This window comes from Pseudophryne corroboree, chromosome 8 (genome assembly GCF_028390025.1).
Source record: "Pseudophryne corroboree isolate aPseCor3 chromosome 8, aPseCor3.hap2, whole genome shotgun sequence".
NCBI lineage: Eukaryota > Metazoa > Chordata > Amphibia > Anura > Myobatrachidae > Pseudophryne > Pseudophryne corroboree.
The window spans coordinates 64778464-64805416 of record NC_086451.1 but is presented as its reverse complement, the minus strand read 5'-3'; the positions used below and the strand labels follow the sequence as shown (position 1 = coordinate 64805416).

The 26953-nt window shown below is 47.9% G+C and overlaps 1 protein-coding gene across 5 annotated transcripts in view; it reads left to right on the top strand.

Moving 5' to 3' along the window:
* The window catches only part of FOXP3 (forkhead box P3), a 134221-nt gene extending 116907 nt beyond the window's left edge, over positions 1-17314 (top strand). For all 5 annotated transcript variants that reach the window (XM_063936546.1, XM_063936542.1, XM_063936545.1 and 2 more), the window contains 3 exons: positions 11742-11818; positions 13512-13613; positions 17097-17314. In XM_063936546.1, coding sequence (XP_063792616.1) covers positions 11742-11818; positions 13512-13613; positions 17097-17222 — 305 coding nt within the window. In that variant the 3' untranslated portion in view covers positions 17223-17314. The remainder of the gene's footprint in view (positions 1-11741; positions 11819-13511; positions 13614-17096) is intronic.
* Positions 17315-26953: the final 9639 nt, after the last annotated feature.

Here is a 26953-nt window from a genome sequence, read left to right as displayed (position 1 = left end):
CCGAGCCAAGCGCTTGTTATCTACAATTAGATCATTGTTTCTTTGTTTTGCCAGTAATTGGGAAGTAGACTCAGGATGCATTAGATATAACCATTGTTGTGAACATGATTGACAAGACCGCCGTATAACAATGTACGAGTATGGAAAATCTTAGCTATCAGACTGTGTGTAGCAGGGACGTGCGGTGAGCTAAATGGCTCAAGAAAAGGCTCTGCCTCACCTGCCTCACCCCACCGCACGTCACTGGTGTGTAGTATAAAAACTTGCTCTAAATAATAATTTTCTACATAAAAGCACCTGTGTCCTCTTTTGTTCCTTCCAAAGGAAACCAGTGAAGGTTTTCAATTTACGTATGAGGAGCAATAACCAATTAAGGAAGTATTTACGTTGCTCCATTGCAGGAGAAAAGAGGTAAAGGGATGTCTAGAGATCAGGACACTGAGGGGGAATTACAAGAGTGTGTGGGCAGGGACACTGAGATGGAATTACAGGAGAGTGTGGGCACTGGGCAGGGACTCTGAGGGGGGAGTCACAGGGAGGCTGAGGTCAGGGACACTGAGGGGGAATTACAGGGAGGGTGCAGGCAGGGACACTGAGAGGGAATTACAGGGAAGGTATGGGCAGGAACACGCAGATGGAATTACAGGGAGGGTGCGGGCAGGGACACTGAGATGGAATTACAGGAGAGTGTGGGCACTGGGCAGGGACTCTGAGGGGGGAGTCACAGGGAGGCTGAGGTCAGGGACACTGAGGGGGAATTACAGGGAGGCTGAAGTCAGGGACACTGAGGGGGAAATTACACGGATGGTGCGGGCAGGGACACTGAGAGGGAATTACAGGGAGGGTGCGGGCAGGGACACTGAGAGGGAATTACAGGGAGGGTGCGGGCAGGGACACTGAGAGGGAATTACAGGGAGGGTGCAGGCAGGGACACTAGAGGGAATTACAGGGAAGGTATGGGCAGGAACACGGAGATGGAATTACAGGGAGGGTGTGCGTAGGGACAATGGGGATGGGGGGGGTTTACAGGGATGGTGCGGGCAGGGACACTGAGATGGAATTACAGGACAGTGTGGGCACTGGGCAGGGACTCTGAGGGGGGAGTCACAGGGAGGCCGAGGTCAGGGACACTGAGGGGGAATAACAGGGAGGGTGTGGGCAGGGACACTGAGGGGGAATTACAGGGAAGGTGCGGGCAGGGACATGGAGATGGAATTACAGGAGAGTGTGGGCACTGGGCAGAGACTCTAAGGAACTGGCGCCCCCGCCTCCCACACCCATGGAAACAGAGGGGGGGGGGGGGGGGGGGGTTTACAGATAGGCTGAGGTCTGGGACACTGAGAGGGAATTACAGGGAGGGTGCGGACAGGGACACTGAGGGGGAATTACAAGAGTGTGTGGGCAGGTACTCTGAGGGGGGAGTCACAGGGAGGCTGAGGTCAGGGACGCTGAGGGGGAATTACAGGGAGGCTGAAGTAAGGGACACTGAGGGGGAATAACAGGGAGGGTGCGGGCAGGGATACTGAGAGGGAATTACAGGAGTGTGTTGGCAGGGACATCGAGGGGGGGAGTCGCAGGGCGGATGAGGTCAGGGACACTGAGGGGGAATTACAGGGAGGATGAGGGCAGGGACACTGAGGGGGGATTACAAGAGTATGCGGGTAGGAACACTGAGGGGGAATTACGGGGACGGTACGGGCAGGGACACTGAGAGGGAATTACAGGGTGGGTGTGGGTTAGAGATGAGCGGGTTCGGTTCCTCGGAATCCGAACCCGCCCGAACTTCAGTTTTTTTTACACGGGTCCGAGCGACTCGGATCTTCCCGCCTTGCTCGGTTAACCCGAGCGCGCCCGAACGTCATCATCACGCTGTCGGATTCTCGCGAGGCTCGGATTCTATCGCGAGACTCGGATTCTATATAAGGAGCCGCGCGTCGCCGCCATTTTTCACACGTGCATTGAGATTCATAGGGAGAGGACGTGTCTGGCGTCCTCTCCGTTTATAGAGATTCGAGAAGAGAGTGAGACAGAGAGAGACACAGTAGTAATTTGGGGAGCATTAGGAGGAGTACTACTACTACTACTAGTACTTGCTGAAGTGATAGAGAGAGATAGTGTGACTGTATTATCTGACTTGTGGGGGAGACACTGACAGTGGGGAGCAGTTAGAGTCTGAGAGCAGGACTCAGGACTCAGGAGTACATATAACGTACAGTGCACACTTTTGCTGCCAGAGTGCCAGCCACACTGCCATTGTTTGTGACCACACTGACCACCAGTATAATATATATTGTGATTGTCTGCTTAGGACTCAGGAGTACTACTTGCAAGTTGCTGATAGTGTGACCAGTGACCTGACCACCAGTTTAATAATCACCACCAGTTTATGAGTTTAATATATATTATATATATATATATAATTGTATATAATATATATAATATTGTATACCACCTAGCACCTACCCGTGTTTTTGTTTTTTTTTCTTTCTTCTTTATACATACTACTATAGTAGCTTACTGTAGCAGTCTGCGGTGCTGCTGAGCTGACAGTGTCCAGCAGGTCCGTCATCAGTCATTACATAATAAATATATAATATATACCTGTCCGGCTGCAGTACTAGTGATATTATATATACATATATATTGATTTCATCTCATTATCATCCAGTCTATATTATCAGCAGACACAGTACGTTAGTCCACGGCTGTAGCTACCTCTGTGTCGGCACTCGGCAGTCCATCCATAATTGTATACCACCTACCCGTGGTTGTTGTTTTTTTTCTTTCTTCTTTATACATACTACTATAGTAGCTTACTGTAGCAGTCTGCGGTGCTGCTGAGCTGACAGTGTCCAGCAGGTCCGTCATCAGTCATTACATAATAAATATATACCTGTCCGGCTGCAGTACTAGTGATATTATATATACATATATATTGATTTCATCTCATTATCATCCAGTCTATATTATCAGCAGACACAGTACGTTAGTCCACGGCTGTAGCTACCTCTGTGTCGGCACTCGGCAGTCCATCCATAATTGTATACCACCTACCCGTGGTTGTTGTTTTTTTCTTTCTTCTTTATACATACTACTATAGTAGCTTACTGTAGCAGTCTGCGGTGCTGCTGAGCTGACAGTGTCCAGCAGGTCCGTCATCAGTCATTACATAATAAATATATAATATATACCTGTCCGGCTGCAGTACTAGTGATATTATATATACATATATATTGATTTCATCTCATTATCATCCAGTCTATATTAGCAGCAGACACAGTACGTTAGTTCACGGCTGTAGCTACCTCTGTGTCGGCACTCGGCAGTCCATCCATAATTGTATACCACCTACCCGTGGTTGTTTTTTTTTTCTTTCTTCTTTATACATACTACTATAGTAGCTTACTGTAGCAGTCTGCGGTGCTGCTGAGCTGACAGTGTCCAGCAGGTCCGTCATCAGTCATTACATAATAAATATATAATATATACCTGTCCGGCTGCAGTACTAGTGATATTATATATACATATATATTGATTTCATCTCATTATCATCCAGTCTATATTAGCAGCAGACACAGTACGTTAGTCCACGGCTGTAGCTACCTCTGTGTCGGCACTCGGCAGTCCATCCATAATTGTATACCACCTACCCGTGGTTGTTGTTTTTTTTCTTTCTTCTTTATACATACTACTATAGTAGCTTACTGTAGCAGTCTGCGGTGCTGCTGAGCTGACAGTGTCCAGCAGGTCCGTCATCAGTCATTACATAATAAATATATAATATATACCTGTCCGGCTGCAGTACTAGTGATATTATATATACATATATATTGATTTCATCTCATTATCATCCAGTCTATATTAGCAGCAGACACAGTACGGTAGTCCACGGCTGTAGCTACCTCTGTGTCGGCACTCGGCAGTCCATCCATAATTGTATACCACCTACCCGTGGTTGTTTTTTTTTTCTTTCTTCTTTATACATACTACTATAGTAGCTTACTGTAGCAGTCTGCGGTGCTGCTGAGCTGACAGTGTCCAGCAGGTCCGTCATCAGTCATTACATAATAAATATATAATATATACCTGTCCGGCTGCAGTACTAGTGATATTATATATACATATATATTGATTTCATCTCATTATCATCCAGTCTATATTAGCAGCAGACACAGTACGGTAGTCCACGGCTGTAGCTACCTCTGTGTCGGCACTCGGCAGTCCATCCATAATTGTATACCACCTACCCGTGGTTGTTTTTTTTTTCTTTCTTCTTTATACATACTACTATAGTAGCTTACTGTAGCAGTCTGCGGTGCTGCTGAGCTGACAGTGTCCAGCAGGTCCGTCATCAGTCATTACATAATAAATATATAATATATACCTGTCCGGCTGCAGTACTAGTGATATTATATATACATATATATTGATTTCATCTCATTATCATCCAGTCTATATTAGCAGCAGACACAGTACGGTAGTCCACGGCTGTAGCTACCTCTGTGTCGGCACTCGGCAGTCCATCCATAATTGTATACCACCTACCCGTGGTTGTTTTTTTTTTCTTTCTTCTTTATACATACTACTATAGTAGCTTACTGTAGCAGTCTGCGGTGCTGCTGAGCTGACAGTGTCCAGCAGGTCCGTCATCAGTCATTACATAATAAATATATAATATATACCTGTCCGGCTGCAGTACTAGTGATATTATATATACATATATATTGATTTCATCTCATTATCATCCAGTCTATATTAGCAGCAGACACAGTACGGTAGTCCACGGCTGTAGCTACCTCTGTGTCGGCACTCGGCAGTCCATCCATAAGTATACTAGTATCCATCCATCTCCATTGTTTACCTGAGGTGCCTTTTAGTTGTGCCTATTAAAATATGGAGAACAAAAATGTTGAGGTTCCAAAATTAGGGAAAGATCAAGATCCACTTCCACCTCGTGCTGAAGCTGCTGCCACTAGTCATGGCCGAGACGATGAAATGCCAGCAACGTCGTCTGCCAAGGCCGATGCCCAATGTCATAGTACAGAGCATGTAAAATCCAAAACACCAAATATCAGTAAAAAAAGGACTCCAAAACCTAAAATAAAATTGTCGGAGGAGAAGCGTAAACTTGCCAATATGCCATTTACCACACGGAGTGGCAAGGAACGGCTGAGGCCCTGGCCTATGTTCATGGCTAGTGGTTCAGCTTCACATGAGGATGGAAGCACTCAGCCTCTCGCTAGAAAAATTAAAAGACTCAAGCTGGCAAAAGCACCGCAAAGAACTGTGCGTTCTTCGAAATCCCAAATCCACAAGGAGAGTCCAATTGTGTCGGTTGCGATGCCTGACCTTCCCAACACTGGACGTGAAGAGCATGCGCCTTCCACCATTTGCACGCCCCCTGCAAGTGCTGGAAGGAACACCCGCAGTCCAGTTCCTGATAGTCAGATTGAAGATGTCAGTGTTGAAGTACACCAGGATGAGGAGGATATGGGTGTTGCTGGCGCTGGGGAGGAAATTGACCAGGAGGATTCTGATGGTGAGGTGGTTTGTTTAAGTCAGGCACCCGGGGAGACACCTGTTGTCCGTGGGAGGAATATGGCCATTGACATGCCTGGTGAAAATACCAAAAAAATCAGCTCTTCGGTGTGGAAGTATTTCAACAGAAATGCGGACAACAGGTGTCAAGCCGTGTGTTGCCTTTGTCAAGCTGTAATAAGTAGGGGTAAGGACGTTAACCACCTCGGAACATCCTCCCTTATACGTCACCTGCAGCGCATTCATAATAAGTCAGTGACAAGTTCAAAAACTTTGGGTGACAGCGGAAGCAGTCCACTGACCAGTAAATCCCTTCCTCTTGTAACCAAGCTCACGCAAACCACCCCACCAACTCCCTCAGTGTCAATTTCCTCCTTACCCAGGAATGCCAATAGTCCTGCAGGCCATGTCACTGGCAATTCTGACGAGTCCTCTCCTGCCTGGGATTCCTCCGATGCATCCTTGAGTGTAATGCCTACTGCTGCTGGCGCTGCTGTTGTTGCTGCTGGGAGTCGATCGTCATCCCAGAGGGGAAGTCGTAAGCCCACTTGTACTACTTCCAGTAAGCAATTGACTGTCCAACAGTCCTTTGCGAGGAAGATGAAATATCACAGCAGTCATCCTGCTGCAAAGCGGATAACTGAGGCCTTGACAACTATGTTGGTGTTAGACGTGCGTCCGGTATCCGCCGTTAGTTCACAGGGAACTAGACAATTTATTGAGGCAGTGTGCCCCCGTTACCAAATACCATCTAGGTTCCACTTCTCTAGGCAGGCGATACCGAGAATGTACACGGACGTCAGAAAAAGACTCACCAGTGTCCTAAAAAATGCAGTTGTACCCAATGTCCACTTAACCACGGACATGTGGACAAGTGGAGCAGGGCAGGACTATATGACTGTGACAGCCCACTGGGTAGATGTATGGACTCCCGCCGCAAGAACAGCAGCGGCGGCACCAGTAGCAGCATCTCGCAAACGCCAACTCTTTCCTAGGCAGGCTACGCTTTGTATCACCGCTTTCCAGAATACGCACACAGCTGAAAACCTCTTACGGCAACTGAGGAAGATCATCGCGGAATGGCTTACCCCAATTGGACTCTCCTGTTGATTTGTGGCATCGGACAACGCCAGCAATATTGTGTGTGCATTAAATATGGGCAAATTCCAGCACGTCCCATGTTTTGCACATACCTTGAATTTGGTGGTGCAGAATTTTTTTAAAAACGACAGGGGTGTGCAAGAGATGCTGTCGGTGGCCAGAAGAATTGCGGGACACTTTCGGCGTACAGGCACCACGTACAGAAGACTGGAGCACCACCAAAAACAACTGAACCTGCCCTGCCATCATCTGAAGCAAGAAGTGGTAACGAGGTGGAATTCAACCCTCTATATGCTTCAGAGGTTGGAGGAGCAGCAAAAGGCCATTCAAGCCTATACAATTCAGCACGATATAGGAGGTGGAATGCACCTGTCTCAAGCGCAGTGGAGAATGATTTCAACATTGTGCAAGGTTCTGATGCCCTTTGAACTTGCCACACGTGAAGTCAGTTCAGACACTGCCAGCCTGAGTCAGGTCATTCCCCTCATCAGGCTTTTGCAGAAGAAGCTGGAGACATTGAAGGAGGAGCTAACACAGAGCGATTCCGCTAGGCATGTGGGACTTGTGGATGGAGCCCTTAATTCGCTTAACAAGGATTCACGGGTGGTCAATCTGTTGAAATCAGAGCACTACATTTTGGCCACCATGCTCGATCCTAGATTTAAAGCCTACCTTGGATCTCTCTTTCCGGCAGACACAAGTCTGCTGGGGTTCAAAGACCTGCTGGTGAGAAAATTGTCAAGTCAAGCGGAACGCGACCTGTCAACATCTCCTCCTTCACATTCTCCCGCAACTGGGGGTGCGAGGAAAAGGCTCAGAATTCCGAGCCCACCCGCTGGCGGTGATGCAGGGCAGTCTGGAGCGACTGCTGATGCTGACATCTGGTCCGGACTGAAGGACCTGACAACGATTACGGACATGTCGTCTACTGTCACTGCATATGATTCTCTCACCATTGAAAGAATGGTGGAGGATTATATGAGTGACCGCATCCAAGTAGGCACGTCACACAGTCCGTACTTATACTGGCAGGAAAAAGAGGCAATTTGGAGGCCCTTGCACAAACTGGCTTTATTCTACCTAAGTTGCCCTCCCACAAGTGTGTACTCCAAAAGAGTGTTTAGTGCCGCCGCTCACCTTGTCAGCAATCGGCGTACGAGGTTACATCCAGAAAATGTGGAGAAGATGATGTTCATTAAAATGAATTATAATCAATTCCTCCGTGGAGACATTGACCAGCAGCAATTGCCTCCACAAAGTACACAGGGAGCTGAGATGGTGGATTCCAGTGGGGACGAATTGATAATCTGTGAGGAGGGGGATGTACACGGTGATATATCGGAGGATGATGATGAGGTGGACATCTTGCCTCTGTAGAGCCAGTTTGTGCAAGGAGAGATTAATTGCTTCTTTTTAGGTGGGGGTCCAAACCAACCCGTCATTTCAGTCACAGTCGTGTGGCAGACCCTGTCACTGAAATGATGGGTTGGTTAAAGTGTGCATGTCCTGTTTATACAACATAAGGGTGGGTGGGAGGGCCCAAGGACAATTCCATCTTGCACCTCTTTTTTCTTTAATTTTTCTTTGCGTCATGTGCTGTTTGGGGAGTATTTGTTGGAAGGGCCATCCTGCGTGACACTGCAGTGCCACTCCTAGATGGGCCCGGTGTTTGTGTCGGCCACTAGGGTCGCTTATCTTACTCACACAGCTACCTCATTGCGCCTCTTTTTTTCTTTGCGTCATGTGCTGTTTGGGGAGGGTTTTTTGGAAGGGACATCCTGCGTGACACTGCAGTGCCACTCCTAGATGGGCCCGGTGTTTGTGTCGGCCACTAGGGTCGCTTATCTTACTCACACAGCTACCTCATTGCGCCTCTTTTTTTCTTTGCGTCATGTGCTGTTTGGGGAGGGTTTTTTGGAAGGGCCATCCTGCGTGACACTGCAGTGCCACTCCTAGATGGGCCCGGTGTTTGTGTCGGCCACTAGGGTCGCTTATCTTACTCACACAGCTACCTCATTGCGCCTCTTTTTTTTCTTTGCGTCATGTGCTGTTTGGGGAGGGTTTTTTGGAAGGTCCATCCTGCGTGACACTGCAGTGCCACTCCTAGATGGGCCCGGTGTTTGTGTCGGCCACTAGGGTCGCTTATCTTACTCACACAGCTACCTCATTGCGCCTCTTTTTTTCTTTGCGTCATGTGTTGTTTGGGGAGGGTTTTTTGGAAGGGCCATCCTGCGTGACACTGCAGTGCCACTCCTAGATGGGCCCGGTGTTTGTGTCGGCCACTAGGGTCGCTTATCTTACTCACACAGCTACCTCATTGCGCCTCTTTTTTTCTTTGCGTCATGTGCTGTTTGGGGAGGGTTTTTTGGAAGGGCCATCCTGCGTGACACTGCAGTGCCACTCCTAGATGGGCCCGGTGTTTGTGTCGGCCACTAGGGTCGCTTATCTTACTCACACAGCTACCTCATTGCGCCTCTTTTTTTCTTTGCGTCATGTGCTGTTTGGGGAGGGTTTTTTGGAAGGGACATCCTGCGTGACACTGCAGTGCCACTCCTAGATGGGCCCGGTGTTTGTGTCGGCCACTAGGGTCGCTTATCTTACTCACACAGCTACCTCATTGCGCCTCTTTTTTTCTTTGCGTCATGTGCTGTTTGGGGAGGGTTTTTTGGAAGGGACATCCTGCGTGACACTGCAGTGCCACTCCTAGATGGGCCCGGTGTTTGTGTCGGCCACTAGGGTCGCTTATCTTACTCACACAGCTACCTCATTGCGCCTCTTTTTTTCTTTGCGTCATGTGCTGTTTGGGGAGGGTTTTTTGGAAGGGACATCCTGCGTGACACTGCAGTGCCACTCCTAGATGGGCCCGGTGTTTGTGTCGGCCACTAGGGTCGCTTATCTTACTCACACAGCTACCTCATTGCGCCTCTTTTTTTCTTTGCGTCATGTGCTGTTTGGGGAGGGTTTTTTGGAAGGGCCATCCTGCGTGACACTGCAGTGCCACTCCTAGATGGGCCAGGTGTTTGTGTCGGCCACTAGGGTCGCTTATCTTACTCACACAGCTACCTCATTGCGCCTCTTTTTTTCTTTGCGTCATGTGCTGTTTGGGGAGGGTTTTTTGGAAGGGACATCCTGCGTGACACTGCAGTGCCACTCCTAGATGGGCCAGGTGTTTGTGTCGGCCACTAGGGTCGCTTAGCTTAGTCATCCAGCGACCTCGGTGCAAATTTTAGGACTAAAAATAATATTGTGAGGTGTGAGGTATTCAGAATAGACTGAAAATGAGTGGAAATTATGGTTTTTGAGGTTAATAATACTTTGGGATCAAAATGACCCCCAAATTCTATGATTTAAGCTGTTTTTTAGTGTTTTTTGAAAAAAACACCCGAATCCAAAACACACCCGAATCCGACAAAAAAAATTCGGTGAGGTTTTGCCAAAACGCGGTCGAACCCAAAACACGGCCGCGGAACCGAACCCAAAACCAAAACACAAAACCCGAAAAATTTCAAGTGCACATCTCTAGTGTGGGTATGGACATTGAGGGTGGAGGGGTTACAGGGAGGGTGCTGGCAAGGACACAGAGGGGATATATGCACACATACATACAGTTAAAAACCTTACAAAAACAGACTAAAAACACCTTTTCAGGGCCTTTCTGGCTGTGTTGGTACTACATGTCCCAGCACATCCAGTTAACAAGGTGTGCTGGGACTTGTAGTCTCAACAGAGCTGGACAGGCAGTCAGTGGTCTAGATACCTCTCCATACAGAGCTCTTTGTAACCTGGGATGCAGACTGCCAGGATATACCATGCAGTGCAGCAACGGTAACGCACAAAATGCATGCTCTTGCTGTAGTACTCTGCGGACTGGTGCTGATTGTAGTGGCTGGCGCTTGGCGGCAGACTGCGCGGGACCAATGAGAAGGGGAGCGGATGAGGAAGAGGAGGTGCCTCACCCCCTCCCGATACCTAGAAGTGCCCCGCTCCCCGGCTATATTCACCATCACTGTGACTGCAGTCACACAGTGTCAGAGTGCAATATGCTTCTGAGAGTGGCTGGAGAGGACCGGGCACCAAACAGTTAAATATTTCAAGTCCCAGGATGCCTCGGTCCCTCCTCTCCTATACCCCGCCAGCAGGAGCGGGATGCACCTTTGGACAGGGGAGCTGCTTTTAAGCAGCCCGAAGCTTTCTTTTATGATTTATTTTATTTTTTTACTGCTTTTTCTTCAGAGCAAGCAGAGCCAGGCGTCCTATAGGACTCCTGCGCTACTACTCCAACAACCTCCGGATGGTGCCGCAACACTGGTCCAGTGATTACTGCTCTGTGATGGTGCTAGTTAGACTGCTCTGTGATGGCGCTGGTTAGACTGCTCTGTGATGGCACTGGTTAGACTGCCCTGTGATGGCGCTGGTTTGACTGCTCTGTGATGGAGCTGGTTTGACTGATCTGTGATGGGGTTGGTTAGACTGCTCTGTGATGGCGCTGGTTAGACTGCTCTGTGATGGCGCTGGTTAGACTGCTCTGTGATGGCGCTGGTTAGACTGCTCTGTGATGGCGCTGGTTAGACTGCTCTGTGATGGTGCTGGTTTGACTGCTCTGTGATGGTGTTGGTTAGACTGTTCTGTGATGGCGCTGGTTTGACTGATCTGTGATGGCGCTGGTTTGACTGATCTGTGATGGCGCTGGTTAGACTGATCTGTGATGGCGCTGGTTAGACTGCTCTGTGATGGCGCTGTGGGTGTAGCCAGGTCCACAAAGTTCTGAATGTATGACAGTGAACAGTTTAAAATGTACATACTTGAGAAAGGTACATACAGTGTCAGACTGGGGCATGAAGGACCCTCCAGGGGAATGCAGTGTTAGGGCCATGTTTAGGGATGTGTCCAGTCTACAGAGGGGCCCACCGGTGGTTTCCTCTGTACTGCTGTAGGTCAGTCCAACCCTGGGTACATACAGATATATTAGTGGTACAGTATATAAATGTCCTTGTGCAAAGCACAATTAAGCATTAAATGGGTTAGAATCCCTTTAGTAAACCCTCATGAATTCTAGGATGGTCAAGTTAATACATGGAATAATTATTTCTAATCCTTCACAGACAGAACAAACTGCATAGAATATTACAAGACAAACAATGTTAGACCACCACTTACCTACGCTTCCCTCATCCGATGGGTAAGTATCTATAACTGGTTTGGTAGGTTTACAACTAAGTCTGCTGCAGGCAGTGACGTGTGGTGAGGTGAGGCAGAGCCTCTCCTGTCATACTCCAGAGTTTTCACTATAAAATGATATGTAAAATACAAAGAAGATATTATAATATCTTCTTTGTATTATTGTAATAATTTCTATAGACAAAACTCTGGCGTATGCTGGTCTATGGGACAGATACATCATGGAAAATCGCATGTGAGGGGCCGCCCTGAAATGGTAAAAGATGCCCACCGATGCGATCGCAACTCTGCATATGCATTCTCAGAAACCATCGACAGTTGCAGTTGACCCATGCCTACTCAGAATAATGCAAATCCAGTCTCACCGGCGCAATGTTTATAATAGCAAGCAATCACAGCTGTTGTCAGATATACAGCCCGAGAACGACCATGACACGCCTCCGTTTTCCCAACCACACCCCACAAACGCCATGTTACCTCCCATAAACAGTCATTTTCTGTAAGTCACTTTGCGATCACATCTCACTGAGCCTGCAAATGCACAGCAATCACAACACAGCCTTCGCGCACACACAGTGCGTTCGCAGCATGTGCGCAGACTGACGATAAACGGACGATTTGTGATTTTGCAATTTAGCGATCCATGGTAAATGAGCCTCTACGACACCTCTGTTCAAAACTGACCAAATTTCCAGCAGTATATGCTTCTGCACCTTTGTATAATGCCTACGTGAGCCCTCAGGTTCCTATATGTGTGTGTAAATCTGGTTCTGTGACTAGCCAGTGCCTCCCCAGTTATTTACCTCACTGCACCTCACTGTTATACAGTATATCTTCTGCTTTACTATATGGGGGGTATTCAATTCGCTCCAGTAATCTCAGAGCTGTTGAATTCTCCCTACTGCCTATTCAATTACGGCCCGTTTTCACACCCTTTTTAAGACATTTTCACCTTTTTTTTTTTGTGAAAAGGCATTGGTAAAAAATGCCAAAAAAAATGGTGAAAACGGCTCATGTTTTCGCTGGCGCAGGTGAGAAAACATGTGGATTCACCAATCCACATGGTTTTCATTCCTTCTGAATTTTTGGCCTAGGCGAAAAAACGGCCCTGCTATTGAATTGGGGCGAATCCCCATTCCCCCTAAAAATAGCAAAAATTTCCCCTTTTTGTCGCCTAGGCAAAAAAACTGACCTAATTGAATACCCCCCATGGAGAGAGAATTTTAATCTGAAAATGAATTGTGTTATAAATCAAAAATACTGAAAATATCTGAAAAAAACAAAACAAAGCTACAGTATCATTTTATTGCATTACTATATTATTTTAAAAAAGCTGTTATTCCCTCGTGTTTTTTTCCCTGTTGTTGATCACAATCACAGTGCTTTTATGTGATGCTGTCAGTTGTGTTTGGTTACTTTACTTTCTTTTATTGTATTTTACAAAAGGAAAAGAATGTAGTAGAATCTTTGTATCACTTGGAACAAGACTGCTGTGCATCTATTGCTGATGCTCAATAAACAAACATCATTTGATTTAAAAATAGTTCTTATTAACGTCATTTACAAGTGTTGGCGTTTATATATGGCAGTGGAATTGTGGGTGACCTCTGTGTCTCATCTGAGAAGTAGGTAGTGGCTGGGACAACACATTTTTAAGACATCTGTTAATTTTATTTTTTATTGGTGTTTTACAGGCAATTCTGGAGTCACCACAGAAACAGCTGGCGTTGAATGAAATTTATCACTGGTTTACCAAAATGTTTGCTTTCTTTAGACTCAACAAAGTCACTTGGAAGGTAATCTATAGGAACCTGAATATGTCCTTAAACATTCTTTCATGGAAGGGCGGTACATTTTTTACCCCATGTTCTAGAAAGTCTTTCATTAGGATTTAAAACATCTCCTTTGAAAATAAAACAAATATCACTAACAATAGGCGGGTTCAAAGATGGACGCAGTTTGTTCAGCAGCTAAGTCTTTGGATGCAGCTGCTGTAAGAAAATATGTAAATGAGATGTACACAAACCATTTCTGAATTAGGCCCAATGTATTATGGGCCCTACACACAAGGCGATCCCCCGCTGAGCTGCCCGACGGCAGATACTTCCGACGGACAACCCGGCGGCGAGGGGAGTGGGGGGGAGTGACAGGGGGAGTGAAGTTTCTTCACTCCCCCCTATCACCCGGCTCCATAGCAGTGCATGCAAATATGAACGAGATTGTCCATATTGTCCTGCATGCATAAGCGATGGGGCACCAACGATTAACGAGCGCGGGGCCGCGCATCGTTAATCGTTGGTGCCTACACACTGCACAATATGAACGAGTTCTCGATCATTAATGAACAAGAACGTTTATATCGTGCAGTGAGGTGTATCAATGTGTAGGGCCTATTAGTTTGCAATGATGTTATAGGAATACAGAAGGTTTTGTAGTCCTTCTCTATTCTCTTTAGACAGGACAATGGCCCTGATTGCGAGTTGATCACTCGCTAGCTACTTTTAGCAGTCGTGCAAACGCATAGTCGCCGCCCACGGGAGAGTGTATTTTCGCTTTGCAGGAGTGCGGTATTGACGTCAGATACCCGCCCAGCAAACGCCGGGCCACGCCTGCGTTTTTCCAAACACTCCCAGAAAACGGTCAGTTGACACCCAGAAACTCCCACTTCCTGTCAATCTCCTTGCGTCCGCCAGTGCGCCTGGAAGCGTCGCTAGAACCTATGCAAAACCACAAAGCTCTTTGCACTTGTACGACGCGCCTGCGCATTGCGGTGCATACGTATGTGCAGATTAGCCCCGTTCTGCCATAATTGCTGCGCTGCAAAAATCCGTAGCGAGCGATTAACTCGGAATAACCCCCCATGGGCCTAATTCAGCATGGATTGCAATTGGAAAGTTCCTAGCAACAGCTTTGCAAATGCATACAGTGCTGCGACCGGAATCTCAGGCTGTGATCAAACGTCGCTGCCATTGGTCGCGATGGTCATCTGAGACAGCAAGCTGTGTAAGCCTTACTCACGCTTGCCGACGGATGGCACCTTACGGGGCTAAGGAAACTGCCCCTGTCTCTCCCCTGGAACTCCTCTGCCTGTCAATAAGGCAGAGGCGTTCACATCCCTGCGATGCGATCGCAGGACCTGTTCTGCACATGCGCAGAATGGGTCCTGCATATGCGCAGTTTCCAATAATTGGGAAACTGCAGGTTGGATTGCTTATACGATCCAACCTCAATTAGGCCCTATGTCCCACTTTCTGAAATGGGATGCGGATTCAGTTAGAAAAAAAATCGGTTAAACATAACACGTATTGTAGATCAGTGATTTTTTTTTGTGGCGTTGAGAAAACCAAGCCCCCTATGTATTCATTAACATAAGAAGATGTGAAGTGTCAGTAAGTATGGTGTCATAGGATTAGAAAATATGGTTGCCATAGTATTCCTTTAGTCCGGGACACCTATGATTTATACAGGTTCTGTGGCTGGCTACGTTCAAGTATCCATTTCTCCTGGTTTTAATCAGCAAGCCTAGGTATAAAGAACTGCACTCCTTAAACTGGATACACACTAAGGGGCCCATTTAACAAACAGTATTAGCGTCTATGTCCCATAAAATACCCATTTTCAGGGGCTAGCCGCAAATACTATGTATCCCCCAAATGTATGAAGGAGGGATCGCAGCAGGCATCTCTGATACCTGCTGCAATCCCTCCATTACCGCCTGCAGCCTGACTTCCATTGCGGTCCGCAGCCTGCCCAATGTATTAGTATTGGAGGTGCTACACAGGGGAGACGTTCCGCAGGGTTCCCAGGGAACCCTCCGCCGGAAATGCCTCAGTGCATCGCGGTCACGTGTGACCTCCGGCCGTCCGCAGAGCACATCGCAGGGAAGGACTCCTTCCAGAGCCCCTGTCCCTGCGGGTGCCTGGTGAAACATTCACCCGATAGAATCGCATATTGCAATGTGATCCTGGGCGGTAAGATCCCGCCCAGATCGCATTAAATGGGGGTCATTCCGAGTTGATCGTAGCTGTGCTAAATTTAGCACAGCTACGATCTTCTTCCGAGACAAGCGGGGGGACGCCCAGCACAGGGCTAGTCCGCCCCGCATGTCAGTCTGGCCCCCTCGCAGTAGTGCAATGCCTTTGCACTTCACAAGTAGCTCCCGTCCAGCGCAGCTTTAGCCCCCGTTCGGTCCGGCCACACCTGCGTTGGCCGGACCAAATCCACGAAACGGCGGCCAAACGCCACCGTTCCGCCCCCTCCCACCCAGCGATCGCCTCTGCCTGTCAATCAGGCAGAGGCGATTGCTTTCCTGCTACGGCCTTTCGGCCGTCTGGCATGTACCGGCGCAGCAGGGACCCGTTCGCTCTGCTGCGTTAAAACGCAGCGAGCGAACGGGTCTGAATGACCCCTCAATATGTGATCCTTGATAAATAGGCCACTAATAGTGTATCCATTATAGAAACATTTCAATTCCTTCTCTTTTTATTTTCTTTAGTTGTCCGTGATAGTTATTAATAGAATCCCAGAATGCACTCTGCTGATGCTGTTTGGATTATTAGTGGCACATCCATTTTTGTGCGTTTCAGGGTTTAGATCACTAATGTTATAACTTTACTTTGCTCTGTCTCCAAGAGGGAACTGCCCGTTTCAGTCAGTAGAGCTCATTTACTTTACATGACACAATTTGCACCTGAATATAGTGAGCTCTAATGGCATTGGCAACAATTCTAAATTGTGCTACCCCATTTGTCTTATTGCACTCATGCAGAGTACAACTCTCAGCACGATATACAGATGTAAGGATGTAAATATTTTTGAAACACCAGATATCCCTGAAATTAGACATATTTTTTTATTTCCCTCTGGCCCCCGGCTGCAGTCACACTATAGAGACTTCCCTTGTGGAATAACTTTAATATATGCAATGTACTTTTGTGCAGAGAACATCACAGCAGTAAGGATGGGGTAATCACGGATAAAGAGGGAGTGCTTTACAGTGAGGCAGGAGTTAAGTTATTAGCAGTGACTGTCCTGTACGGGAAGCCACACAGCACGTGGCAATCTGAAAGGCATTGCACAGTTTCTGAGGTAATTTACTGAAATCCTTAACAAACAGGTCACTATTAAAGGCTGACAAGAAGGCCTCTGTTGGTAGAGCACCAGCCAGTGATATGTGGCTGGAAATGCATCTTCCAGAGCAGAGCTGTAAAACAACCACAGGGCCAGTGGAGAATTTCAGTCCCATTAACCTAATTCCTGTCATTTTTCCTCTCCCGCAGAACGCCGTGCGACACAACCTGAGCCTCCACAAATGCTTTGTGCGAGTGGAGAACATGAGGGGGGCGGTGTGGATGGTGGACGAGCTGGAATTCCAGCGGAAGAGGGGATTGCGCGGTTCCCGTTAAGCAGCCTGTCTTTCCATTCATGTACACGGGTCTTCCTTATATAAACTGTTGGGGTGTAAATCCCAGTCTGGCAATAAAATATAATGTGACTGGTCCTGTGTCCGCCTCTATGCCTGAATACAACAGCTAATTAACCGCTTGGCTACACATGATGTACCCCTTCTCCCTGCCTGAGTGTGCCTGCAGTATGCTCTCTGTCCAAAACCCACTGTGATAATCTAAAGTAATGTGCAGTTCTACATCCGCCAATCAGCCAATGTGGCTTTTCCTTTACTAGGCAAATATTCTATGAACAGCATCTTAACACTTGCCGCTCCTGATCACATGAGAGGATAAACGTCATTATTTATGGGTTCTAGGATAGTAACATCATTCAAACAGTCTTCATAATAGGATTCCAGACACCAAACTGTGCAGTAACCCATAGCAACCAGTTACTAGAGAAGGAGATGTCTAGACACACAGGAATGTTGTTATAGTCCTGGGCCTTGGTATCAGCAGGGTGCACCACACCCAAGAGGCTGCCCCAAAGTAGGATGCTCCCCACTATTGTGACTTTTACAACCAGTCCTAGGTAGTCCCCTTTTTTTCAGGTATGTCTTGCAATATGTAGTGAGATTTAATACCCCTTAAAGATAATATCCAATTGGTTGATAAGGGCTATGGAACATTTGCACTGCCCAGTGTCTCAGTAGTTTGTGTTTCTCAGAGTAGGGATGGGCATTGAATGGTTCACCGACACTTCCTTCCAAGTACGGCTACAAAAACCATCAAGAGAAAACCATCAATGGTGTGCACCATTAGTGTTTGTCACTGAAGCGGCCATGTGATTGCAGTGGGCCAACCAGAGGTGGAGGGCAGGGCTATGGGATGCCATGATGGGAGGGTGGAACTAATAAATGTGTAATGGGATAATAAACCCTTTGCTGTGTCATCACCGGAACTCAGACACTGATGAAAAACATCTACCATTAGAAGCTCCGAGTTTCTCATGAGGCACAAAGGTGGTGACATGAAGAACTGTGTTTCTACAGTGTTTTTGTAATTTACATATTGAGGGCATTATGCATACTCTATCAAGTACATAGAAATAAGAATCCACTGGATCCCTCCAATTACAGGCCAATTTCTATATCTGCAACCTGCAACGCTATATACAGCAGGGTCCACCAAACGGAAGTAGGGATGGGTTTTTAAAGCCTATACAGCATAGGTTCTCAGATGTGGGCCTCAAGGCACCTCCACCCTGGTTTTAAGTATATCCATGACTCAGTACAGACGGTTAAATCAAATTGACTGAGATACTAATTAAGTCACCTGTGGCCAGAAGATGCATTCAGCATCCCAACGGTCGCAATGCCGGCGGTCATGTGACTGATGCAGGAATCCCGACACTGCTCAGAAGGTTAGGGGTAAGGAGGGTAAAAATACTTACCTCCTCCGATGTCAGGATCTTTACTGTTGGGATGCCACTGTTGGTCATGCGACTGTTAGCATCCCGACTGCCGGGATGTCATACTGAACCCGTGGCCAAGCATGGATAAACTTAAAACCTGGACCATTGTGGTGGCTTGAGGACCGCGTTTGAGAACCTCTGTTACAGAAATCGTTTCCATTTTTCGGCATATATTCTGCCTAATTATGGCGTCCGTCAGAATTGCTGATGCCTGCAACTTGTAGGCTATAATAGTAGTTGCTAGAGTTTCTCCTTGTGGTGTACACAAAATGAATGAAATCACAAAACATTGGACAACCATCAGAACGCAGTGGAGAGAGCAGGATGGACATATGCTGGGCGCCGGGATCCCAAGCGCCGGCATAACGTACTAGACCCGTGTGTGCACTGTGAGTCCTGGCTCCTAGTAGCGCTGAGGATCACAGCTACTTACTGCCTCCAATTAAAAGACAGTTGTACATTATTGCGGAGTCACTGCTGTCTGAGAATTAAAGGCAACTCAACCTATGTAACTGGCACTGTCAGAGTCTGCCTGTCCGAGTGCCAAACTGAGGAAAGCACAAGGGGTGGGGGCTCCCGTCACAGACAGAGCAGAGTCCACTGTGTTCCTGCAGGTTGGGTACGGTATCCCAGCAGTCGGAATGCCGGGAGTCACAATACCGACGCCGGGATCCTGGCTGCCAGAATGCCCACAGGAGGGCGTGCACAACGAAGCTTCTTGCAGGCTCGCTGCGCTCAGCACAGGTTCTATTCCCAGTCCATAGGTGTCGTGGACACCCAGGACTGGCGGTCGGGATCCCGGCGTAGGTATTCTGACCGTGGGAATCCCGTTCCTGCACCCACCAAGGTACATGCCCCCTGTTCTCCGCACCATGCAGGATGTTGTGTTTATAGCCATCACCCACTGCCTCTCCCTGTCACTCACTGCCTCTAGCTGTCATCCTCTCCCTGTCACCCACTGCCTCCCCGTCACTGACTGCCTCGACCGGTCACCCTCTGCCTTGCGCTTTCACCCATTGCCTTACGCTGTCACCCTCTGCCTCTCTATGTCAACGTCTGCCTCCCCCTGCCATCTGCTGTCACCCTCTGCCTCACCCTGTCACTAATTGCCATGTGGCATATTGTAAACTTGGGTTGGAGGATGGGGGCCCAAATTACATTTTTGCACCTGGGCCCACCGCTCACATGTTCCGCCACCGATTGTTAGTATTGCTGATCATGCTCATTCATTTTCTTGCCCATTACAAAGTATACAGTATCACTTCTCAAACAGCAACTGCTTTGTTTCCAATTAGTAGAAGTGCAAAAATCAGAAGCATCCAGTAAAGTCCTTGCAGTGTCTAATGTAAGCTAGATTACTCAAAGCTAACTGCGTTGTCTATGGTTACTGCACATTTACACTTTGTTAGTAAATAACCCGCAGCATAGAAAGCTGCAGCACCTGCTGATGAATTTGGGGCGTATGTGAAAAGCATTGTTCTCGCTACAAGTATCACATAGTAACATCATTTGAGAGATTATTTTTATAACATTATTTGAGAGATGACCTGTATTACACCAGGATTCAAGCTTTAGAGATAAGGAAAATTTCATTAATTAAAATTTGTCCTCGGTGAAATGTAAAAGCGACTTTACATGTATTCAAAAGTATTATCCACAAGAAATGCTCTGTGGAATTGCTTTAAAAAGTATTGTTTCATAAATGTTACTCTAAAGCCACTGTAAAGATACCATACATAATGCTGCATGAAATGGAATATATTTTAATATAGCAATTTTATTTTATTAGAAAATTGTGCTAATTCCTGTCCATTTGAGTCACAATAAACAGATGTCATCTGTATAATAGTCGTTCTATATCACCAATTTATTACCGCTTTTAATACCCAATGACTGTAAACATGTAAGCGGAGCAATGTGGTATCATCTACTTCACCCTGGGGCAAAAGATCATGCCACCCCTACCTACACAGGTGCCTGGGCATCTCAGCTACCACATTCATTCTCCTTAGTATGAAATGCAACCAGGACAGCTGATCACTATGGTGAGAGGAGAATACTGACATCACACCGGTTCTATGCAAAATCACACTGATAGCCGAGGGTGCATGGAATAGGGCGCAGACACAACATGGTGAGTTGTACACAACTTGTCCGTAGAGACGCCTGAACCACAAACACATATATCCACCCAGGTGCAGAGTTGTACGCATCTGTGCAATCGTGCCACCCCTATCAGTATGCTCGGTTTCATACACATATCTCTGTATAACCTACACAATCTCAGACGGTCCTGACTAAACTTCCCAAGGTGCGAGCACCCCACGTTACCACCCATTTATAACCCTTCAGCCGCAAGTAGAGATGTGACTGAGTTGCTTACGGTGCGGTGTCGCCCCTGATTGCATACACTCCGCTCCGGAGCATGCGCAGAGTGAAAGACAAGCAGATCTGACGTGACTGCAGCCCTGCTGGATGAAGGTAACTTTTCATACTGAGCAAACTTATATTTTAGATTGAGTGACTATTCGGAAATGTGTGTAAACCCGATGATTTGCGCACATCTCTGATAGTGGGGTGGCTGTGCAGAATGGGTCCTGCACAGCCTCATGCAATACCCCCAGAACCCCAGCCTGATTGACAGGTTGCAGCGTTTGGGGGCGGGCGGAGCTGGGTGTCACCTCCCTTTTTCTAGGAGTGGCAAGGCCAGGGTCTGCGTCTTCGGACGCAGATTTCCTGGCCTCTGCAGCATGAACCATTCCGCATAAGGTCCAGCTGCTGTACAAACTGCGTTCATCTATAAATCAGGCCCTATCACTGAACAGGTTTCAGCAGACATAACGCAGACCCTCCATGCCTATATCACAGACACATCTGTACATACTTATACTAGTTTTATAGGATGGTATTCAGTATGCTGGCTGTTGGGATTCTGGCGCTCAGTATACCAGCGACGGAATCCTGACAACTATTCTCCTTCTTGGGGGTCCACGACCCCCTGGAGGGAGAATAAACAGCGTGGCCACCGTTCCCGCAGCGTGGCGAGCGCAGCAAGCCCGCAAGGGCCTCATTTGCGCTCACCCCGCTGCCGGCGGTCGGGATCCGGGCCGGCGGCATAACATACTACACCCGTTTTATAAACTGTTCTGCATGCAGAGGACTGGTTGGACCACACAGATATATTCATGGTCAGGAATCAAACTCAAGATCCAAGCACTGTTAGGCGGCAATACTAAGCACATATGATTTAGTGGCATTTCCTTTAAACTTACAAGCATCCTAAGTTTTTAAATTCCCTAGTGATGATGAACAGACACATATGAGGATTTGTAACATAGGGGGTAATTCCAAGCTGATCGCAGCAGGAATTCTGTTAGCAATTGGGCAAAACCATGTGCACTGCAGGGGAGGCAGATGTAACATGTGCAGAGAGAGTTAGATTTGGGTGTGGTGTGTACAATCTGCAATCTAATTTGCAGTGTAAAAATAAAGCAGCCAGTATTTACCCTGCACAGAAACAATATAACCCACCCAAATCTAACTCTCTCTGCACATGTTATATCTGCCTCCCCTGCAGTGCACATGGTTTTGCCCAACTGCTAAAAAAATTTCCTGCTGCGATCAACTTGGAATTACCCCCATAGAACATTAACTGCATTTAGAGACGTTTTATGGTTATCACCAGCTTATGGACCAAACACATCAGATTTCTGTGCCAGTGCTCCATACAAGACAGATGTGGCAGCCTTGTTTGGTGCCATTAGAAATAGGAAAGTGGTTTGAGAGAAGCATTAATCCAGATAACTGTAGCAGAATGTAAAGGGTCACAAGGGAGTATAGTCTAATTAATCTAGTCAAATGTCTTTTTCAGCACCAACTGATAAACCCATCGTCTCCTTTCTGTTTTAACGGGTGTATAATTTCAGTCAGCCTCATGGTTTTGTGCATTCTTTAAAATATTTATTCAGACCAGAAATTGTCTGCCACCACTGTTTGTATATGACAGAAAGCAGAGCCGCAACTAGGGGGGGATTACCCCTATTAAAGCTCACTCCTCCTGGGTTACCAGCACCACCCGCCGCAATTGAGCAAGTGCTCTAGACATTGTTGCAGCACCTGGATCCCAAGGAAGTGCAGCCAAAGCAGGGCATGCTGGTGGACAGTGCGAACATCGAGGCTGGGCTGGTGGCGTTTGTACCTGTAGTGTACCAGCTAGCACTGCAACTGGCGGGAAGGCTCCACAAAAGTCAGCAAGCAGCTGCAGTGCTTCCTGATAGGGAAGCAGGATTCCTGTAGAGGGCTGCAATGGAAGGAGTCGGGGTAGCACCATGCACTGACACCTATACTAAATTAATTTGCTTACAAGCATAGCTGCAGCTGGCATCTTTGTTTAAGACAAAAGCCTTAGGGGCACTAATACTGTGGACATTATGTGTATAAGTGACACTACTACTGTGGACATTATATGTATAAGGGCCACTGCTACTGTGGATATTACTTATAAGGGGCACTACTACTGTGGACATTATGTGTATAAGGGGCACTACTACTATGGACATTATGTGCATAAGGGGCACTACTACTATGGACATGTGTATAAGGAGCACTAGTACTCTGGACATTATGTGTATAAGGGGCACTATTGTGTGGCATAATGTGTTATAAAGGGCATTACTACTGGTGGCATATTGTAAATAAGGGGTACTACTGTGTAGTGTAACGTTAATAAGGGTTACTACTGTGCGGTGTAATGTGAATAAGATTGCACTACTGTGTGGCGTAGTTTTAATGACTGCCTTGCCTTGAGTGACATATGTCCTAGTTTCAGCCCTGCAGGTATATTCAGTGTCAGACTGGCGCACCAGGGTTATACCTTCTGGGCACCATTGCATATGGACTCCGCCCCATACCCGGGGGCGGCTAAGGCCCAGGCTGAACAAGCAGCCATCATGACACATTTTAGTTAGGGTTCAATTATAATATATGACGCACTGACACAACTCTGAGTTCTGCACAGGTGCCATACATTCGGGTGGTTTCTGCTGAAAGTGGCAAGGGTCAGACAGTGCAACATCATTTGGCTGTCTCCAGGTTGGTTTTGCCATGTAAATGATTGCCGCTTTAAAAATACAGGCAGACGCGCACAAAGTCCAGCACAGCTTGCAACTTAGGCTGTGGGAGGGGTACATGGGGGAAAGACCGGAGCATCCTGGGATATGGAAAAGCTTAACTGTTTGGTGTCCGGTCCTATCCACCACCTACACCCCATTGTCTCATCTGTGGAGCTCTATGGACCCTGAAGAATAAAATCTTCTTGTCTTCTTGATAGGGAAGTAATGCAGTTAGCTCTGTATGTGATTATGTGCATTTGGGCGCTAAGGGTTGGTATCAACGGGTTAAGGATGGGTATCAATTCCTTAGGCCACTTATTAGTGTCCAATAGTAGCCCAAGTGTTCACTATGGTGCAGAACAGCAGCAATAATCAGGCAGTAATGGGTTTCCGAGGATCGCTACAGGTGACATTACAGGCTGGTGCACATGTGGCCACTGACACTTTGGTTTCCCAGTTTCATGTACAATAAGTCCTGTTTTCCTGACTGCTTGATGGGGATGCAGTCAAGATGCCAGCAGTCGAGATTCCGGCAATCAAAATAACGACGCCAGAATCCCAACTCCAGAACTCTGAAAGGGCCAGGAGGCTGACATCGGAACCCCGACCGTAAGTACAGCCAGAACGTTAAGTTAAAGAACACGAAGGATATGGCGGGGGGGGGGAATTGTTAGGTTTAGGCGCCATGCGGGGGGTTAGGGTTAGGTACCCTGGGGTAGGAGTTAGGGTCAGGCTGCTAGGGAGGGATGGTTAGGTTTAGGCAGCAGGGGAGGGACAGTTAGGTTTAGGCACCTCCGGGGGGGTGCTTAGGGTAAGGCACTAAGGGGGGGAGGTTAGGGTTAGGGGGAGGAGGAAATAGCCTCTACTCAACCATTGGAATTTCATACTTCAGGATCCCGGGTCGGTATTATGAACGCTGGGATCCCGTTAGCCAGCATTACATACTGATTTTGCCCGATGCTGTGGAGCATTGAGTCACATTACAAATTAACAATAACAAGAACAACAGAGGACCAACTAAAGCACCGCACGTTTCAGCGGTCACGTCGGTGAGACAATGTTAGCATAATAAGGGCAGATGCTGGTATCCTCAATATGGAAGTGCGCTACTGTGACCTGGTGGCACTGCCCGTCTTTAAGGTCATTGCTCCCCCTTGCGATACAGTTGTTCAGCCTAAACAACAAATGTTTTTCATTCTGGCCCCTCACATATGTGGGTCTACAGGCCTGATCTGTATGCAATGCCGATGTTCACACAACTGAGCGATTATCAGAAGACTGCGCATGTGCCGTGACCGCGCGCTCCAAGGTACCTCTGTAATGCCGCCCGCAGTGAGGGTTTACTCGCAGAGTGATTGACAGGAAGGGGCAGGTAACAAGGAGTTAACAAGCAGCATAGACGCAGACGCCTCACAGGCATTTTCAGGGCGTGTATCTGCAGTCACCTGCCATCATGTACGTAGAAAAACATGGTGCCAGTGTCGCTACTGCGGTGGCCAGTCTACGTGACCATAGACTCACTCGGGGAGCCGATGTTCCTTGTTATTGCTGCGTAAGAGTATGCAGTTGCTGAGAACTTTGCGATGGCTCCGGTGGCCGTCATATTGTTTTCTGAGCGGCAGCTTCACTTGCGATGACTAGAGAGTCCGTAGGCTTGCAAATCGCAGGTGCATAGGAATGTACATAACAGATGTGAATCAGACCCTAATTCCCTGCGGCACTTCAGGCTACGGACTCATCGGAGCGGACCTTCCCCCTGTCCATGGTCTGTATCTGTCCAGAGCCAAAAAACGGGCAACTAGAATAGCTAAGGACCCGCTTCACCCTAGCCACGGCACGCTCAACCTGCTGCCATCTGGCAGACGATACAGGGCCATCCCCACCAGAATCCTCAAAAGCTTCTTTCCTCAAGCAGTCCACCTGCTGAACTCCTGACCAACCGACTCCCTGGTAGACCGCCCAGTCGCTCTACTGTATTTCTCTGCACGTAAATGTAAGAGGCACGGGGGTGGGGCCCTGGGGAAAGAATACGAAGCGCTCACTTACCAGGCCTACGTACCTAACGCCTCCCGTCCTCCACCTTCAGTCCGTCGAGGTAGCTCGGACGATACTGGCATACGTCCAGACACGGAGAAGAACTTCCTGGGGTGACCTGAAAAGAATGGGGGACACACTACGCAGTGGTGGCCTACACTGGGCTCAGTGAAGGGTCATCATTGGCACTTGTGGCCTCAGACTGGGTGCCCCAGTAGTGGTGCGAAGCACCAGGGGCGACCCTGAACGAAAACGCCCAAAGGGGAGCAACATACACCACAAACACACACGAAACACCTTTATGCTCACCAGCTATATGCTCGGGTTCCGCCAGACGACTGGTCCTTCTTCCTTGCTCCTGTAAGAGAACACACAACACAGCCCACGGAACGTGGCGCTACTTACGCTTTATGATGGAGAGACACGTATACAGAGGTTATAGCACGACCCCGTAATACTGTTTCAACCTTGTAGTACTCACCAACGCGTACTTCCGACAGCCTACCTTTCATGGGGGCCTGGCTGTGGGGAAAACTGAGAACTCATCACACATGCGGCATAGCGCCAACTTAGGCGAACCGCGGCCTAGCGCCGACTTCAGCGACCTAGCGCCGACTTCAGCCACCTGCGGCGTAGCGCCGACTTACACACCCTGCGGCCTAGCGCCGGATCAAGAGATACCACGGCCTAGCGCCGACTTACCACATCTGCGGCGTAGCGCCGATTCAGCGACCTGCGGCCTAGGGCCGACTTCAGCCACCTGCGGCGTAGCGCCGACTTCACATACACACAATAGCGTTGGGCTCAGGGCCGGATTAACAATGGGGCGGATGGAGCTGCAGCTCCAGGCCCCCCCACTGGAAATAGGCCCACAGAGCCCCTGCAGTTCAGATAGTGTTGACAGGAGAAAAAAAACTTTTCTCCTGTCATCACCAATAGCATTCCCTCACTTGAATCCTGTCACGGAGAGCCAAGGCTCTGCCTCTCCCCTCTGAAGCTGCAAGCAGCTGTCACTGCACAATGAAGTGCATACCCATGATCGAAATAAGATCCTCCCCCAGATCGCGATAAGCTCCGCCTCCTGGTGCACCTACACAGCTGTGCCCACGATTGCTCAAAGTTCTTCTTAC